At 40.7% G+C, this 19,076-nt stretch overlaps 1 protein-coding gene across 3 annotated transcripts in view; it reads right to left on the reverse strand.

The window, feature by feature from the left end:
- POMT2 (protein O-mannosyltransferase 2) overlaps positions 1-19,076 on the reverse strand; it is a gene marked incomplete at its 5' end in the record, with an annotated part of 30,376 nt that overhangs the window by 5,749 nt on the left and 5,551 nt on the right. For 2 of the 3 annotated variants that reach the window (XM_080619858.1, XM_080619860.1), the window contains 15 exons: positions 232-346; positions 986-1,126; positions 2,809-2,914; positions 3,121-3,180; positions 3,390-3,461; positions 4,613-4,689; positions 5,780-5,871; positions 7,570-7,721; positions 8,507-8,585; positions 11,045-11,117; positions 11,997-12,063; positions 14,085-14,194; positions 15,194-15,276; positions 16,263-16,369; positions 18,790-18,949. In XM_080619858.1, coding sequence (XP_080475984.1) covers positions 232-346; positions 986-1,126; positions 2,809-2,914; positions 3,121-3,180; positions 3,390-3,461; positions 4,613-4,689; positions 5,780-5,871; positions 7,570-7,721; positions 8,507-8,585; positions 11,045-11,117; positions 11,997-12,063; positions 14,085-14,194; positions 15,194-15,276; positions 16,263-16,369; positions 18,790-18,949 — 1,494 coding nt within the window. The remainder of the gene's footprint in view (positions 1-231; positions 347-985; positions 1,127-2,808; positions 2,915-3,120; positions 3,181-3,389; positions 3,462-4,612; positions 4,690-5,779; positions 5,872-7,569; positions 7,722-8,506; positions 8,586-11,044; positions 11,118-11,996; positions 12,064-14,084; positions 14,195-15,193; positions 15,277-16,262; positions 16,370-18,789; positions 18,950-19,076) is intronic. The other variant, XM_080619859.1, reaches the window with a different exon arrangement.

Consider the following 19,076-nt stretch of genomic DNA (forward strand, 5'->3'; position numbering starts at 1 on the left):
TGCTGGGATAAAAGAGATTCCCTGCAATGGAAGGATGTTCTATAACACGTTACTGGGACACAGATACTGAATTTTATCAAATTTGCAGGTTTAGGATTGGGCTTGATAATAATCTGACAAGTTTAGCAGACAAGAAAGAGATAAAGGCTATGGATAAATAATAGACAGTAAGGCTTCTATCAAGACAGTGACTGTCACACATTCAGGAGAAGTTCAGCTTTCAGCACGCACCTGTAAATGAAGAGCAGAACCAGTGCCAGGAACCCTGCTCCATATACTTTTCTAGCTGTAGTGCTGGGTGACCAGAACCCAGCAAAGAACTTCAGTAGTGTGTCCCAGGTGATTCCTAGGAGAAGGAAGGGGTAGAAGTCAGAAGCAATACAGAGGCCAAAGAACAGAGCAGCTACATTCAGTCATAGACTGGGCTGACAAAGCTCTGTTAACACCAGAAGACCTTGTCAATTTTTAAATTAATTCACCTTGGTAACCTTCAGAACTATAGGGTTTGTTTTGTATCAGGAGAAGGTTCCTTTATCCTACCTTTCCATTTTAATAAATGCAAGAGAGATCTGTGCCCCAGGTGCTAACTAAATTGGTACAAAACAATGTACAGGAAAATCTACCAAAACTGAATTATAAACAGATATGACAGAAAAGTGAGAGCAGCAAACAAAGAGAAATAACTTGTATAAAAACATACAATAGGGAATAGGGAAACAGAAGAGAATAGGAATCACATCTCCAAATTTAAATGCCCTAAGCACTAGATATGACTACCTCTTCAGGGTAGTTACAAAAACCAAGACAATCTGGCACTGCAAGCTGCTTTGTGAAAAACATTTTAAATCAGTCAGTGTTTTCAGGAACTTTGCACAAGCAAGCAGAAAACCTATATATAAAAAAGAATGCTTAGTATGAAAACATTCCATTTAACAGGATTTCATCTGTTTTTCTGCCTTGTCTTCTCCCACACTCTAGTATTTACCTGTCAACATGCTGGAAAAAAGCATAGCAGGGAAGTAGTGGTGAAAGTAGAGAACTCGTCCCATCATAAAAAAAGGGAGGTAATGAAGGAGCCATCCCAGCATGATCTGCCCTCCACCACGCAGCACAACTCTGGACAGTTCTAGAACACAAATAAACAGAATTCAGCAGAGAAAACCTCAGTGACAGTTCCTATTTGCAAACCTTATCACATTAAGTAAACTCTGTGTTAAGACCAAACTTGCAGTTTCTCAGGACATACATCAGACTAATCAGGTCATGCCAGTTTCTAGTGTTTTTTATTCTTTCTGCAATGAGATACAAGCCATCCAGACGATCACTTTGCCAGCCTTTCCTGGAAAGAAATGTTGCGTCACTTTCAAGCCTGGGGAAGGGACTGAGAGCTCTGGTGTCTGTGTGCAGCTTTGCCAATACCTTATTGTATAATTGAATAGTTTCATGGTTTAGAATTCCTACAAAAAAGTGAATGAAGAAGCCACTGATCTAAACTGGAATGGTCAAAGTATGACTCACTAGGGTTTGTGAAAAGCTCTACGATGTTGGCATTGGACGCAGTAAAGAATCATTATAATAACAAATTCATCTCTTGCATTTGTCATTTGCTTTGCGTAAATATCAGGAAATGTTTCTCATTTCAAAACACCATGCATAGCAGAGTAGTACAGAGCACATCCAAAGCTTGAGAGCAGGGCATTGATCTAATTGGTCTGCCTCCCTTACAGACAATATAGGTAGCTCTTTCCAGTATTTTTTTTAAGATTGTCCTGTTCACTATTAACCTATTTGAGATATGAAGCCCTTTTCCTTGTGGATATTGCTTAATAACCCAAGCTCTGGCTTCTCATCCTTGGCACACACCTGTTACCCACACACTTTTAAGGTGCCTGTAAAAGGCATTTATGAAAAGGAAGCCTATTACCAGTAACACATGTGGGGTAAATATCTCTACTAGAAAAAACACCTTGGAAGCCTGCAAAGCAGAACAGGCTAAAACCCACAGGACCAGTAGGTCTCTGCATCAGGAAAGTTTCCCTGACCTTTTCCTACTGATAAGTACAGATCAAATATAGTCTTTCTAACAGATACACATCTGGTCACTTCTGAGCTGCAGTAATCAATGTAACTGACAGCAGTTGTGGCCAGTATCTTGGCTCTTCAGCAGTTCATAAGCAACCCCCATGCTAGGATGGGTGATCACCTGCAAAGCAGAGCTGGTATGTGAGCTACTGACAAAGCCAAGCCCTTGTCTCCTGCAAGCAAACAAGGTAGCAAAAGCCTATTGGGACTTTTATCTCTGGATCACTTTAAGATGCCAGTTTATACTCATTCCTGCTCTGAAATCTCCAGCAAAGGAGTGGTAAGACTTTTGAGGAGCCACTGATCACATAACCTGCCTATGCATCTCTTCCAGAGCTTTTGTCTTTGTCTAAGTAGGTGTTTCAGGGTCCCTGCTGACTTGAGGATTTCTGATAAAGTCTTACAGGTTTAGGAAATTTGTAAACTTGTCAGGAACAGTTTGCCATGCAAAAAGTGAGATTTGTTCAGAGTGATTATTTCTTGTATAAAATCCTTTGTTCAAAGTCACATCACTCAGTGATACACTTTCAAAGCACTATATAGCTGAGTGTTTTGTACATACAGCTGCCTGGAGTGTATTTCATTCAACCCCCAGGGTTTTAATATAGTATAAGTAAATAGAAAAAAAAAGATTTTTAATATCAAGATGAGCTTTTCCGTATCAGGAAACAAGGATGTTATAATAAAGATTCTATAGTGTAGGCAGGGTAAGAAGACTGACCTCACCTTTGAGTTCAGATGTCAGCTGGACACCTCTCTTCAGGGCCACTGCAGTGGAAACTGTTATCAGAAGATACAGTCCAATAGTGACGAGGTTTAGCCACCAAATCACCTACATAGGGAAAAAAGAAAGATTTGAGACTTTAGGCTGGACATGTGCATGTGAGAGGAAATTAAAAGCTACACAGAAGCATAAGAGTACAACAAGAGAGACAGTCCAAAAGGAGGAGGAGGAAGTGAATCACTGTCACTGGCAGAAGCAAGACTAAGCTAAAATTTGATGAAGAAATTGGCTTGGAACCTCCCACTCCAACTTACCGGGTTTCCCAGCAAATAAACCCGATAATCGGTCTCATTTACACCAGAAAAACGCAGGCCCTGAGGAAACAGATTAGAAGGGAATAAAATGGGTTTTGATCAGTCCAGTTTGTATTTCACACAGTGTCAAAGGTGAGACAAATTCAAATTGCCACCTATGCAGCTCAGATGCTACAAAACAAAGCTGACATCTTCAACAAAATTAAGAGCTGCTGTGCTTCAAGCAGCACAGCAAAAACACATAAAGAAAGGTGAATTGATCAATATACCTGGTAGTTGATGGGCCAGTGCCAAGGTTTGGATGTAACTTCATTGTCCTTTGGTTTGAGGGCAGTATTTCCCTACAGGTAAGTCAAGATAAAATTCAAATGAGCAGGCAGTTATGCTGCAAAGCCTGCCCAGAAATGTCTGGGTACACAAACATACAGGAATACTCTTCCTGAGTAAAGACTGTTTTCTGACTACATAAACACATCATCTTCCAGAGATTGGCCACAATGAGCACAATGAATGTTTTAATATTACTGCACAAGTGAAAATGTTCTTTGGGTACCATTAGAGGAAGCATTCTCTCATTCATCTTCTTCAGCTTTTCTGTCACTGAGGACACATGTTGCATAAGCAAGACCTTTGTTCATTAAGAGACTACTTCAATAGGTTTCCCTCCAGTCTGAAAAATAGGCCTCAGAAAGATTATCTCCATGGAAACTCATGCAGGTGCTTCCTTACCTGAGACAGCATTATCACTGGTTGCCATGGAAATGCTAAGCATTAATAATAATTTGCTTGACTACCTTCTTTCTCTTAGGAATCTGAAAAGAGCTTTACGAACAGTAGCAAATAAAACCTTAAACTCCTTTCTCAAAATAGTAACTTCTCATTTTTCAGATAAAGGATAGAGAGCTGGAAGCAGAAAGGCTGTGGCCAAGGGCACAAAGAACAATCATAGGGAAGAGTGCAACAGCAGTCCACCTCAAAAATATTAAATCCAACTTTTTTTTTTTTTTAATATTCAGGGATAAACAGGGAAGAGGAAAGCAGAAAAGATAGCTTGATGAACTTAAAAAAAGAAATTTTCAACCCGAAGATTTATTGTTCTCCTGTCTGTTTAGCTCATTTTTCTAACTGACCACAGGAATATCCTCCTGCTTGCAAATATTAATTTAACTTTAAAACCTTCCAGTAGTGTAAGGAAAATTTCCAACTCTCCTTTACAGAACTGAATTTCATCAGTGGAGGGATTACATAAATAGGCAGCAGCTAGATCATACCAACAGCACAGCCAGGCATCAAGCCCAAGGCTTCCAAACTTTTGGAAGATTTAGCTGAAAGACCACCCCTTTTTCTAAGCATAAATACATGTAGGTTGCTGAGGCATGTAAATTCTGCTCTAGCTTGCAGCTGTCACCCAGATATCTCAGAAAATGCTATTTCTTTCTGATGAAAGATAAAGAAGGAGAAAAATAATAATCTAGAACTAATGATACCCTACCTGGATCATAACCATATGGGATTCTAGCAGAATTTCTGCAAAAGAGGGCTTCAAAACATCCAGGCTGATATTGGGCACTTCAGAAAAAGAGATAAAAATAGATTAGAAGTCTGTATGGTTTACTTTTATTTGCCTCTTTCATAATAAACTGAACTCTCTCCTCCTGTGACAAATCTGCTTCTAGCACCTTTTTTAATTCCCTGTGCAGTTCATTCATATTCTAAACACAGAGGCTTGCAGTCAAAAGTATCCCCCAGTGAATTTCACAACTGATGTACTCCTAGATTTCCTTTACTTTCAGGAGCAAGAGAATTAGATAAAAGTCCATGAAATGAACAGATTTGCATTTCTAGCTGAAATTAGAGACATATTGTTTGTAAGCTGCTGTTTATCTGTAAATGAGCCATGAGTATGGGAATGTAAAATGCATTCAAAAGAGAAAATTCTACCAAGTCAACAGCCCAGGATTTTTCTCCTTTGGTTTGCATACAGTCGCTCTGAAAGGCTGAAGAACATTAGTTTTTTTAATAACTCAGCCCAAGTCATCTGCAATTCATGGGATGAAAATTGTACCAAATTATTCAGGCCAAACGAGGCTGTGACATGTATTTAACTCCTGGATGAGGCTGCAAGGCCCATCTGTCATTACTGGCAAACTTGGTTCTCTGCCACACTTCTATTCATTTCTTGATGGTACTGCAAAGTCATTATTTAGCATGCCTCCAGTAAGCAAGGGAAGGACAGAACAAGGTGGATCTCAGCTTTTAAGAAAAAGAAAATAAAATCAAAGTATGTATGACATTTTCATATTGATCACAATAATTCCCAATTATGTTAACAATATGTTAATGTTAATAACAGCCTCTACTGCAGTGCCCATAAAACATCACACTTTTGTTACCCATGAAGACCTCAAAATCCTTTAAGAAGTCTTTACACTTCCACTATATTTAAAGCATTATCCCCAGCTTACAGTACAAACAGTAAAGTGGAAAAAAGCTATGCATCTCTGAACAAATGGCCCAAGTTCAGCAAGATCATGCCTGATTCGGGAAAGAAACACAAATTCCAACAGTGAATGCCAGTTCTTGCCATCTGATAGCTCATCCCTTTCTTTAACAACAAGCCAAGACACACCCTCAAATGAAAAGGAAAAAAATGACTTACACTTAGGGTTAATATGATCTTCAAAGTTCCAGAGGGAATTGGGAGTCTCCTTCAAGTATGGCGTACAGGTGACTTCCAATTGTTCCCAACCCCTGAGGAACAGCAAAAGAGTTAGCCACCATCCTACAAATGATCATTCTGTACTTCCAGCTCATGTCTGATTTTTTCCCCATTTACCTTTATACCTTCCCACAACACCTACCATATCACTCAACCCCAGCAGCTGCACTCTTACATGCTCTAAGCACTATGTAGAAACCAAAACAGATCTGCAAGGCAGCCAGCATGAAAATGCTACCAAATATGTGAACCACATTTCTAACTTTGGGCATCTAAACTAAAACCAAAACCTAAATCCATACATAACTAGTGGGACTTTTGAAGATGATGCACATTGACAACTACAAACTGCATCAAGTCAACCCTTACAGTCTCTCTGGAAGACAGAGACCATCATTAAGTCAATCCATGCCTACAGCAACAGTATTACAGAAACAAAAGAATGACTTTAGAGGATCCCACCAACTGTTCATTTAGTCTGTCACCCTATTTCTAGCAGGTCACATAGAAAACTTTGGGAGAAAGTGCATGAAATCCCACAGTAATGTAATAGCTTAATAAGGAATTTTCTACCAATCACCACTTAGCAGACTTAACTCCACTACTTAATTCCATTCATTAATCGCCATTTCATTCTCTGAAGGACAGCTACTACTACCCTTTAAATTCCTAAAAAATATATAAAAATCCAGTATGCTGTACTTATCCTTCTTTGCAGTTAACAAGTACTTTTCCCCCTCAGCTTTTAATGTCATCAATATTTTGTGGCAATAACTTCCATTCACAGGGTAAGTTTGTGTTAGGGGAAAAAATCCCCACTTTTTTGAATGCTGTTGACAGAAGTAGCGATTTATTTAAAAAAAACCCAAACAATCACATTATTTACCCATGAGCTCAGTGTTACTGGTAAAGCCTAAATGGCACTTGCACTCCTGACCAGGCAGTCACCAGAGGTATCTGCCCACACTCACTATGATTCAGCATTCACAGGATTTCTTAGAAGCCCTTTTTACCATAACACAGTGAAGGGAAACCTAAGCTAGCAGTCATGGAGGCTGCTCTGGAAAACAGAAGCAACATGACAGCACAGCCTGCTGCTTTAGGACCTGTGTTAGCATCCCACACAGTACAGATTTGTGGATACACCAGCTTGCTTGGCATTAATCTGGATGTCTCTGCATATACTTCATTTTAATGATGAAAATATATAATTCAAGGACATACTAAATCCTGACCCCTGCTCATATCAGCTTGTTACCACTGCCCCCGCTTCAGATGTTGCATGCAAAAATGGCAGAAACTATTCCAATCACAAAACAAATGAATATCAACAAAAAGAAATTTGTAAGATTCTGGTATGGAACAGCATGAATTGCTCCAGTTTCCAGCAATGTTTGTGAACCCCAAGGATAAAATGGGCCTTGAACACATCTGTCATCCCCTCCTGGATTTACCAGATTACAAGATCTACACCCATGCTATTCTTCGATCTCTTATAAGGGATATTATTTTTCAGAGCTCTATACCTTCCACTGTAACAGACTACATAACCCTAACTCAGATCTTCTCCTCTGGTTATGTTTTTAGTACCTGCTAGTTACTTTTTTATTGTTTTAAAGACAAAATAATTGAGGAAATATGGTTATTGCTTAGTTTAAAAGTACTATTGAGCAAAGGAACATGTCAGCTCAAGGCCTTGCAGGAGTGGAAGGAGATTACAAGCTGTTTACCATTTTGGCAGAATCTTTCCAGAAGAGCCCAATATACATCCTGTGGCCACATGGGTTAGCCGGACTTGACTCCGTAGTACTCTGATGAGCTTCTCAGCCTTTCTGCCTACCACTTCAATCCGCCAAAAGTCATTGGAGTCTCCTGTTCCGTTCTATCATGCAAAAATGCCATAGGAGAAAAAGACAAAACAAAACAAACCCCACCAAAAAAAAAAAAAAAAAAAAAAAAAAACACATCAACTAAAAGACATATGTGATCGAAACACTGCAAACAGGAACTGCTGAAATTCTTATGGTGGCAAAGCTAAACAAAGGAGCCCAGGCTACCCTCGCTCAGATTTCACAGAAGAGATTCCCCATCAGGAAGAGACGATTCTAGACATGAGCAACCACTCACAAATACATCTTTATCTTGCCAACCTTACATATTTTTGCTTCCAATTCATCCTTGACTGTGGCTCAAAGTTACATTTTAAACAGGGCTAACTTGGCAGCTTCACAAAAGGGGTTCAGGCAACAACCTCTTGCAGTTAGAAATTCAGCCCTCAAAGCAGATTTCATTTTTGTGATTCAAAATTCTGTTATCATTCTGCCAAAAAAAGGCACTTGTCTGTGTGATAAGGTCAAACACATAAAATAATACTTGTCAGAGCAACTTCAAGGTTGCTCAGTTTGGCATTTCAGGAGTTGAACACTGCCAAAGCTCGACTGGCAGTAAAAGCTTAAATTATTTTCTTGTGTGTGTTCACATTACATAGACCTTAAATATGAGAAGTTATTTCATACTAAATCAGTTTTTCCTCCAGTACAGTACATTATCATTAATGTACATTATCACCTTAGCTAACAAACTAAAAGACAAAGAATAAAACCCCTTGGCCTGGTATGAACTCTCCCCAAAAGAAGAAGCTTTTGTTTTATTTTGCCCTTCACTTACTATTCCATAGGCAGTGACCTGAAAATGCTTCCTTGTCAGGGGAGCCTCGTGCTGGTGACTGTGAAGATTTCTAGAAGTTCTGAAACAAAATTAAAAGTCAAACCTTGTTTCACTTTTACATCTCAGTCAATTTGTGACAAGAACTCTGGTTTGAGCCATTCAGAGAGCTGTCAGCACTTTGACCACCAAATTCCAGCCAGGGGCAGCCTTAACAGCAATGGGGGCCACAAAGTGAAACTGCTGCTTCCCACCATGCAACTCTGAGCTTATGTCACACTGGGCAGTGCTTGAAAAGGAGGACAGCATGAATAAATCCAACCCACAAGCAATAATCCACTACCTCCAAGTGGAAAAGCCATTGCTAGGTTTCTTGGGTTTGTTTTTGGGGTGGGTTGTTAGTTTTGTTTGGGTTTTTGGTTTTTTTTTTAAATGAAGAGTAAAAGTGGGACTTCTCACAAGAAGCAAAGCCAGACCTCTCTTGATTATTGATTTTACTTTTGAGGGGAAAGATTTTATGACTTAGGCACAGATCTACTGAGGGGGGAATCAATGGCCCTCATAAGCACCAGCTGTACATGGTGCAGACAAACAGCCTCCCACCCTAGCCAGGATCGCTAAGTGAGGCAGCCAGAAAGACCTGGCCATACCTTGGTCAGTCCTTAATAAAACCACTCGAACAGTGGACCCCCATCATCACGAGTGCAGCAGCATCTAGCCCGGCCTTATGGGCACAGACACCCTCTGCCCATGCTGGAGGAGGCTCTCACACAAGGGGACGAGCGCTATCTGCTGGATCTTTTCCGCAGCACCACAATTCTACCTTCCAATCTGGAGACATCAACAGGAAATAACCAGCATTGCCTAATCAAGATTTTATCACCTTCATTATCATCTACTTGACAGTATACTCCAAAATTCGAGACTTTTTTTTTTCTTTTTTTAATTCTTAAAATCATTTGGGAAACCTAAGCAATGATTTGTGAACACACAATACGCCAGAAGGCTGTGCTGCCATCCTGTGAGACCTGGACTGGCTGGAGAGTTGGGCAGGGAATAACTTGATGAAATATAACAAGGGAAAGTGTAGAGTCCTGCATCTGGGCAGGAACAACCCCAGGTTCCAGCATAGGCTGGGGAACGACCTGTTAGAGAGTAGTGTAGGGGAGAGGGACCTGGGGGTCCTAGTGGACAGCAGGATGACCATCAGCCAACACTGTGCCCTTGTGGCCAAGAAGGCCAATGGCATCCTGGGGTGTATTAGAAGGGGGGTGGTCAGTAGGTCGAGAGAGGTCCTCCTTCCCCCTCTACTCTGCCCTGGTGAGACCGCATCTGGAATATTGTGTCCAGTTCTGGGCCCCTCAGTTCAAGGACAGGGACCTGCTGGAGAGAGTCCAGTGCAGGGCAACTAAGATGATTAAGGGAGTGGAACATCTCCCTTATGAGGAAAGACTGAGGGAGCTGGGTCTTTATGGTTTGGAGAAGAGGAGACTGAGGGGTGACCTTATTAGTGTATATAAACATTTAAAGGGGGAGTGTCACGAGGATGGAGCCAGGCTCTTCTCAGTGGCAAACAATGATAGGACAAGGGGTAATGGGTACAAACTGGAACACAAGAGGTTCCACTTAAACTTGAGAAGAAACTTCTTCTCAGTGAGGATGACGGAACACTGGAACAGGCTGCCCAGGGGGGTTGTGGAGTCTCCTTCTCTGGAGACATTCAAAACCTGCCTGGACACATTCCTGTGTAACCTTATCTAGGTGTTCCTGCTCTGGCAGGGGGATTGGACTAGATGATCTTTTGAGGTCCCTTCCAATCTCTAGCATACTGTGTGATACTCTGTGTGTGTGAATACCAAACACAGCATTTCCAGGCTCACAAGCTTAGACCTGCCATTAAGAAATCAAAGCTGCAACAGCACAAAGCATTGTGGCTCAGTGACATTAGATTAGATTAAGATTAAATACCAAGTCACCAGGGTTAAACTGCTTCCTCTCAGGAACTCCCTACTTGATGATCTTAAAGGTCTTTTCCAACCTAGCTGATTCTATGATTCTATGCTACAGAGAGGGAAGACATGAGCCGACATTTTTGTTCCAAGTGTTTCACTGGATACTGCCTATACACATAGGACAGGATACTTGCAGCATACTGACAAAAATAACCACACTCTATTTGCCTAGAAAACTCAGAGAGTGGAGACAAGCAAAACAGTAAGGGTTTTAAAATTGCTTCTTCACAGAAGAGTTACCCTTAATATGGCACCTCACACAGCTGAACAAATCCCTTTCCTGCTCAGGAAGGTATTTTTAACGAAGTTGTGTGGTTCTGATGAAAGTTTTCCACTTGACAGACACATTTCAAAACATAAACCACAGAAGAAAAACTCCACAAACCAAACACTGGAAATGTGGAAATACAGACACCTCTGTCACACAGCCTGCTTGTGCTGGCCTAACAATGTAGTCTCCAGCAGAACAAGTCTCCCACCAATTCTGTTCATTCATGCAATATCTTTGAACCCCAGAAATCATCCTTACTCTTTATGTTCCAGACGAATAATATCTCCATGCCTCACAAACTCCACAGGGATCGAGGGGTCTGACAGATCTGCTGAAGGAAGGCAACCTTATCATATCAATGCACTGACAAACATATCAGGGTCTTAAAAGGTTTCTTGGGAATTCTCATGCCTCAGGCAGACAATACAAGGCAAACAAATCTGTGTCGACTCTGCAAGCCTGGTGTAAACCGCTGCTCTAGTTTAAAGAATGCTACTCCAAAGAACATGGCCTCAGGCAGCACATACTGCCCTTAAAGAGGATGCCTGGTCTGGACAGCACCAAAAAAAAAAAATAATTATATATATATAATACACACATATATATTCTATGAATTAAAGAATTACTCTTGCAACACTGATTATGATTATGTTTTATCTAAGTTATTTGCATTTTTTGTTGTTTAGACAGTTCTTGTTTTCATATGCACATGCTGCAGGTAAAGAAAGGGAACTCTGCTAGACTAAACATACCTCAGCTACACTATATGATATTCTAAAACAACAGATATGTGCAAACCATAGATCTTCACATTCACTTATATTATCTTGCCCCAAGCAAGCATTCATGCAAATTAGTTAAACATAATGTATCAGAATGCACTAGGACCCGAATTCTCTAAGACCCACAGCCACAATAACAGATTCCACAAAATATTAACTAAGTTCAGAATAATTTCCTCTGTTATCTGCAGCCTTACCTAGCTGAAAAGTTGTCAATGCAACCTTCAGCTAAGAAAATCGTATTTACTTCAGCTGCACAAAACGCAATAGACAAAACCAGCATCTGTCAAGATGGAACCAGATTTCCCTTGTTCTTTCTCCTCTGCCCCTCATAACCATGAAGGATACTTTGCCCTGGAGGGAACTCTGAATATTTAACTGAAAACTGAAGCAGCAGTTATAAAAGGCACTTTACTAGCATTTGTTACCTGTGTCTGAATCATGTTTCTTTATAATCCAGAGGTTATTCAAATCTTTATGTAAGTAGGCAGTGACCTGAAAGCACATGATGTATTATTTTACCAAACAAGAAAAAAGGTGGTGATGGCAAACACACATTCACCAGCAAACTGAAGTTCCAAATAAATGCACCAATAACATAGAAAGCCTGGCATTGCTTTTATGACAGTGCCCTCTAGAAAGGCCAATCCTTAACCCAGATCATACCTTTTATGCAGTGTATAGCCCCATACACTTAATTGCGGTTCATACGCATCACAAGTATTGGCCTCCAACCATACAGCTTGACCTCCTCTCACGCTACTTCAGAGGCTCCTTCTACAACAGGATATCCAAACCTGAACTTTCTGAATAGTCGCTGACCAATACCAGAACCAGAAAACAGAAACAGCACTGGCTTTGCAGACAGTCATCACTGGTAGAGATGTAAGACAACAGGCTGCCTGTGACAACCATACTACTTCTGCCAAAAGATAAAGGCAAGGCAAGAAGGAATTTGGGACCAGCTGTTAAAGCCACCCATACTACCCAGCTTATCCTTACTGACCCACTCAGCCTCACACAGAGTAACTGCTCTTACTGCTACCATGGGCAGCGGAAACCATATGGCCCCAGGATCCTGCTCCCAAGGGCAAGCCTTCCTGAGAAGCATAAGGAACTGTGCTCACCTTGCTCACTCTCCTTTTCCAGCAGCAACAAGGCCTGTTCTGTGAGACCCCAGCCTAGGCCCAGACCTGTGCCCCCCACCGAGGTGAAAGCAGATGGCCCAGTGAGACACAGAACATACACAAGTGTCTAAGGGTGGGGAAAAAGGGAGAACTAGAGGTGGAACCTCGTATCTTGAGGTTTTATCATCAGGAAAGGAAAGAAAGGAGGAGGCAGTTTTATTACAGTCTCCATATTTTACTCCCTAAATCTCCTCTAAGTTGTGAACTCACTTCCCCTCTCCACAGCCCCCAGACTCTCACAGCTCCCATCCGTTGTCCTGCCTCCATGGCACAGGGAGGGAAATCTCCACCCTTTCTCACTTACCCTTCAGGAAACTCCTATCAGCATCCTCTTCCAATACCCCCTTCCCTGCTTTTAGTGTCATAAAGCATGCTCTGCACTTGAAATCTGTCTATCTTTGAGCTAGTTTTGGTATGACATCTCCATCTATGGTAATAAACATCAACATCACATGAGATTATTAGAACTTTCGTTTGGGAAGGACAGCAGGAAAAGAATATTGAGACGAAGTTTTAATTTCTGGAAACTTCTTTCTCATCACAGTGACTGAAGGGAGTTAAAACAAACACTTGTTTTTCTCTAGCAACTTTCTTTCAAGGAGCTCAGAACAATTCTTAGACACTAACATGCAAACTGCAAAATATATCTTCAGAAAGCTGCAGAAACTACAAAGATTTGTGAAGCTTGATGGTGATAGACAAAAATAAGAAATTAATATAAAATTTGTACTACTTTATTAGTAATAGTTATATGATTTCTGATTTTTACTTTGATTTACTGCTTAATCATTTAATCAGAAGCTTTAATTTAATGAGTAAAGCCTTACAGATTCTTTGTCAATGGATGAAGAAAGCAAGGCACAAAAGGAGAGTAATTCATGTAAGGTCAGAGAGGCCAGTGGCAGGAGTGAAACAACATACAGCAGTCCTGTCGCTTTTAAAACACAGCATTGAAACCTACAATAAATTAATTCTGTTTTAAACATAAGTTTTACGGCCTACTTTGAGGTAGCAACAGCACTTTCAGTATGGAGAATTATTTTTAAGTCCTCTCAGCCTCCACCTGTGGAAGGTGATCTTGCTACGACAACAAAGCCTTGTTACTTTAAGTCATCTCTCCAGTGCAATGTGGTAGGCTGTCTTCAAACATCCTTTTTACTTAGACTTCCAAGCCAAGTGCACAGCTGTGACACTGAGAGGGTAACAGATGCTGAGTAAATATATAGGTCCTGTCACAACAACCCTGAACAATATGTGCAGTGGGAGAGAGCTACAACCATTGACTACACTGATTGTAGTCAAGAGGCAATGCTACCACAGCACACTAACCTGCTGCTGACGAGCCCCAGTGCCCTCTGGGTAGAGGTGCCAGTGGGAGTGAAGGTATCCCCCTGCCATCCGGAGGTTCTTCATCGTGACCACAGATCCATATGCCAAGTCTACATGGGAAGGAAGAAAGAAAGAAAAAAGGCATAAGGCAGCTCTCCTATAAGTATCTTCCCCAGCTAGTCTGCAGTGCTCCAATTAGGCATGCATTCTCCTGTTTTGTTTTGATGAAAGCCTGTTTCCTGTTTGACACTTACTCCACACAGCTCATTGCAAGCTTATCTTCCATTCTCAACCACAATTCAATAAAACCGTTACATAACATTTGGCTGAAACACTTAAAATTCTCCCACCTAGTTTTAATAAACAAGCTCTACTTCTTTTGCATGCAACACAAGAGGGAAGGGAGGCAAGCTCAGCTATCAGACAGCAGAGCTGATACCCTAGTTTAAAACACCTTCCTACACAGCCTCCCAGCACAAGTGAGAGAATAGTGTTGGAGAATGCTCTCCCACTAGCAGCTCTGGAGCAGCAAACAGCCAGAGAAAAGCTGAAGTAATCAGAAACCTAAACCATATTAAAGTTTGTTCAACAGTCCCTAGCCAACCTGAGGATCAGACAACAACCACAGAGCCATCCTTCCCCTAAATTCATATGCATGCTGAATACAAAACTGCTGAACCAGAAGCATGCTGTGTCATAAAGGAGTTGAGAGTTTTCATCTTTTCATTAACACATATTTTGGAAACCAATCCCACATCTGACCACCTACAAACCTAAGATGAACAGGACAAATATTTTTGTTGTCTCAAGCAACATAAAAGCCAAAAACTAACAAGATGCGTGCACACAAAATTCAAATCCTTTAAAACGGAATCTTTCCCTCTAGAAGGAATATGATGAAACAGGTAGTGACCACGCACTAAACACAGTGTTCTTTACAGCCTTTTTCTTTTCTGTTGATAAATAAAACTGCACAGAAGAACAGCATGGATCTGACCAGGAAGGCATAATCTGCACTGTTCTGCACTGAGTCACAGGAGATGCTGATTTTATTTAAAACCCCCGCATACACTGACAACATTCAGTGGTTTCTTCTTTTGGATACTCACGCTCTGGAACAGAGATATTATGAAGATTGTTCCCAATCAGCTGGGACTGAAATGCTGAACTGAAGAAACCATCCCCAGGACCACTGCAAAAGAGAGCAAAGAATGTAACAATTCAGTCTGAAAACAGGCATACAAAGTTCTGTCATGTATTAACAAATTGTTTTTACAGAAGGAAAACAATAAAACCAGATATGGCATCAGGAGAAGAATGACTGCAACTCCCTTAGATGCACATGCCTCAAATACTGTGAATCATGGCAGACACAGTCTTGCAGGAAACTGCCCAGAGCTGCAAAGACTTGAGATCACAAAAATGTACACACTGACCCTGCACAAAGCACTGTCAATTATCTTTGGAGGTGTTCTTATGACAAATAAACTGACCCACTATCAGCTTAGATGTAACAAAGTCTCTCTCTGTGGCTCCTTAAGTCTCATTTCTGCTAAAAGGTTAGTGGTAGACCAGTTGACTTAAACTGAAAAAAAAACAGATTTATTTTTATAATCCTTTTTTATGGTTAAACACTTATTCACCTCATCCCTTAATGCTGGCATATGGAAAAACATTAGCCATTTTACTAGCTGTTGTGCTCTTCCCACATAAAAAGAATCCCCCGGTTGCAAGCATTCAGAGAAGAGTCCTCCCTTTCTCCCTTTGGGCACACTCAGACTTACTTTTTTAATCACAACCAAAGTATTTTTCAGGAATGCAGCGACCTTTTTTTTTTTTTTTTAAATACAAAACAGAAAAAAAAAATTAAAAAAAAAAAAAAAAATTGAGTTGAGACATTTTCAGGTCCAAGAAAGAGAGGAGGAAAAGAAGGAGACAGAGAGTTAGGTTAGAGTTCTTGCTTGGCATTTCAGAAAGTCTCAAGCTCAAATTCAGCTTCACTGCCAGCTTGGCCAGAGCCTTTCTGTAAGAACAATGCAGGAGTTTGGGTAGGGAATTAAACAGACACAGCTTGCGGTTGTGATTCTGACACTGAAAGCAGAGAACTCCATAACGAATAGCCTTTAATTCAAAGCAAAGACAAGTGATTCTTCTTCTGGAGAAAACATTGTGAAATACCTTTTATTTAACACTGTAAAATGAACAGCAAACATAGCCGTGTAGAGGGCAAGCGGGAGCAGGATGAGGCAGAGTACACGAGCCAGTAAATGCTTCCCAAACATGACCTGTAACAAACACAACCTGGATCAAACAGTGCAGCTGTAGAAACAACTCCACTCCTTATTTCACAGGACTCTAATAGTGGTCCTATAGCTGGAGTCTGCCATGCAAGCAAGCTCAGCAGGTTGCAGAATTACCTCAAAAAGGTCTAGAAAGAGGTAAAACCTTAGGCAGACCTTGCTACACATTTTCAGAAGCTGAAGGTGTGGTGCCTTGAAATTTCAGGGTCTTGGGAAGAAGACAAAAAAAGGCAATAGCAGTGTTTAACTTTCTAAAGTGCTGACCATCCCTAACTTTGGCAAAGGAGGTTGGGCAGCTCCCATATCTCCCATTGACAATACTTTGAAAACAAGGACCTTAATTTGTTTATCACTGGCACACATCTTCACACTGTTGTTGCTCATCCAGAAGTTACAGAAAAGTCAGCAGCAAAACCTGAGTGTTTCACCTGCCTCAATATGAAAGCAGAGTATTTTATTTAAATCAATTGGAAAGGTGGTTTATACACAAATGCCCAAGAAACAATTACATATTCACATCCTGCTGACCATGGTAGTAGAGTAAATAATGTAAAATACAGGGTGGGTAGTAAATAGCTGTGGGAGAAGAAAACAATTAAATAGCAAAAATTTTTGCTACATGTCCATATGCAACTTCAAAGCAGATGAAGGCAGATGTATTTGCTATCCTCCGTATTTTTTTACATGGTACCTATCATACTATCATTAAGCTAATCATTTGCCACCCCTTAATACTAGGTCCAAAGATTTCAGGAGTAATGGGAAAAGAGCTACAAAACTAAGAATTCACTGAAGTCAACAAAATTAAACAGCTTCTCAGCTCAAGTACTTCAGCAGAACTTAATAACCACTGAGCACACAGCAAAATAATGATTGATGGTACTTAACAAAATTTATGCAGAGGAGAGGCACATGAACTAATCTCCAGGTCCCTGCTCAAAATGACCACAATATGTTTCAATCTTTGTGAAAAGTTTTTCTTTAACTACAGACTTCAATGCAAAATCAAAAAAGAAAATGCAACTGAAAGCATAGAGCAAAACAGAACACTAGACCAAGATAAGCTGAGAATTCTAGAAACCAAATTAGTCCCCAAAACATTGCATGTAAATAATCATGAGTAGTTTCCTAACAAATGCAGAGATAAGTTATTCAGGCTTTCAGAGGTTTAATCGTCACTTTTTTTTCCCCTCTCTTCCTCTCCTCAAGCACCAAGGTTGCCAAATAATTATTCAGAAAGCATCTACCTTCTGGAGTAATTTTCTTTACATATTCTAACACTCAGGGGCTTGCTGCCTTTGCTGCCAGCAGCACAAATGAAATCACTGTGCAGCTGTCTGCTGGCAGAAAGCTTAGACATGATGGATTTGTTCCATTTCAAATGCAATTAACTGACTTTGCTCAAGAAGTGCTTCTCCAGAGCTGGAACACTGCATCTTTGCAGCCCATATTGATTCACATTAATCAGAGAAAACAGATCACACAGTGGGAATAGAAGTCCCCCAGTACCCCCACCGTTTATGAGACAGAGGACAAAAAAAACGTAAGTGAAAGAAATAGAATTTAAGCTTCAGAAAAGGCTGAGACAAGAGGAGAACTGAACTTCTCTTAAAATATGTGCTTGGAGAATTTATTTTCCTGCTGGTTGCAAGACAGCAAATGGAACATAAAGGTATTCCTCTAAACAGCAGATTTCACAGTCCCAAAATACAAAATGCAATATCAGAACAGGGCACTCAAACACACTAGCAAATTTCGTACAGCTTATAGGAACTACATGTGTGTGAAATCAAGCAGGCTATAGCTGCTTTCATCCTCAGGACTGGCTATGGAGAATGCAAGTTACAGAGCATTCCTATGACTGATGACAGACTATAGCACACTACTGCTATATGGCCTATGCCCCCATACTCTTATGAGGCAAAGCCGGAGCTTGCACTGCTTATGCAAACTCAGGGCTGCATGACACAGCTGTCTGCCAGGTAGCGCGTACTCCTCAGAAGGTCAGGTAACAGTGCTGAACAACATCTTGCTCTGGGCCATTGTACAGCCATTCCCAATGAGCATTTTTAGCCTAGACTGAAATAAAATTCATCCAACTGGAAAGGAAATAGTTTATCTTGGGAAAAAAAATCACCTTTTTGCTGTGCTCTTATGACATTATACTCTGCTAAAGCATGTTCGGGGGGTTTTTTTTGTTTGGTTTGGTTTTTTTTCAAATGTATGGTGATAGTTTTTCCATTATAACCTTCATTTTTAATTAGCATCACCCACCTCAGATGGCCCTGTTTGTACAGACAGAGTACTGCTGTCTGGCTAGTTACAGGGCTGTCAAAGACTAGGGGAATCACAAGGCAAACAAAACAAAGAAACCCTTAACATAAAGAAAAGGTTTTGACACTCACCAGTGACAGGCTGAGGTTCCCCAGCAAGTCCCATAGGTCATGCATTGTGTTCAGGCCAACCAAGAGGACTACAAAAAGGCCCACAAACTTTACCCCCATAGCTCCAGCAAGATTCACTCCAGTGAGACTCATCCAGAACCACCAGGAGGCAGAAAATGGCCTGCAGAACAGATAGAACAGTCAGTGAATAACTGATGACTATTATGTACAGGCATCTGCAATCAGGAAAATAAACAGCAAATCAGTTACCCTGCAAAATTACATTCCATCTTCTCAGGAGCCCGTGA

Source organism: Psittacula echo (genome assembly GCF_963264785.1).
Source record: "Psittacula echo genome assembly, chromosome: 5".
NCBI lineage: Eukaryota > Metazoa > Chordata > Aves > Psittaciformes > Psittacidae > Psittacula > Psittacula echo.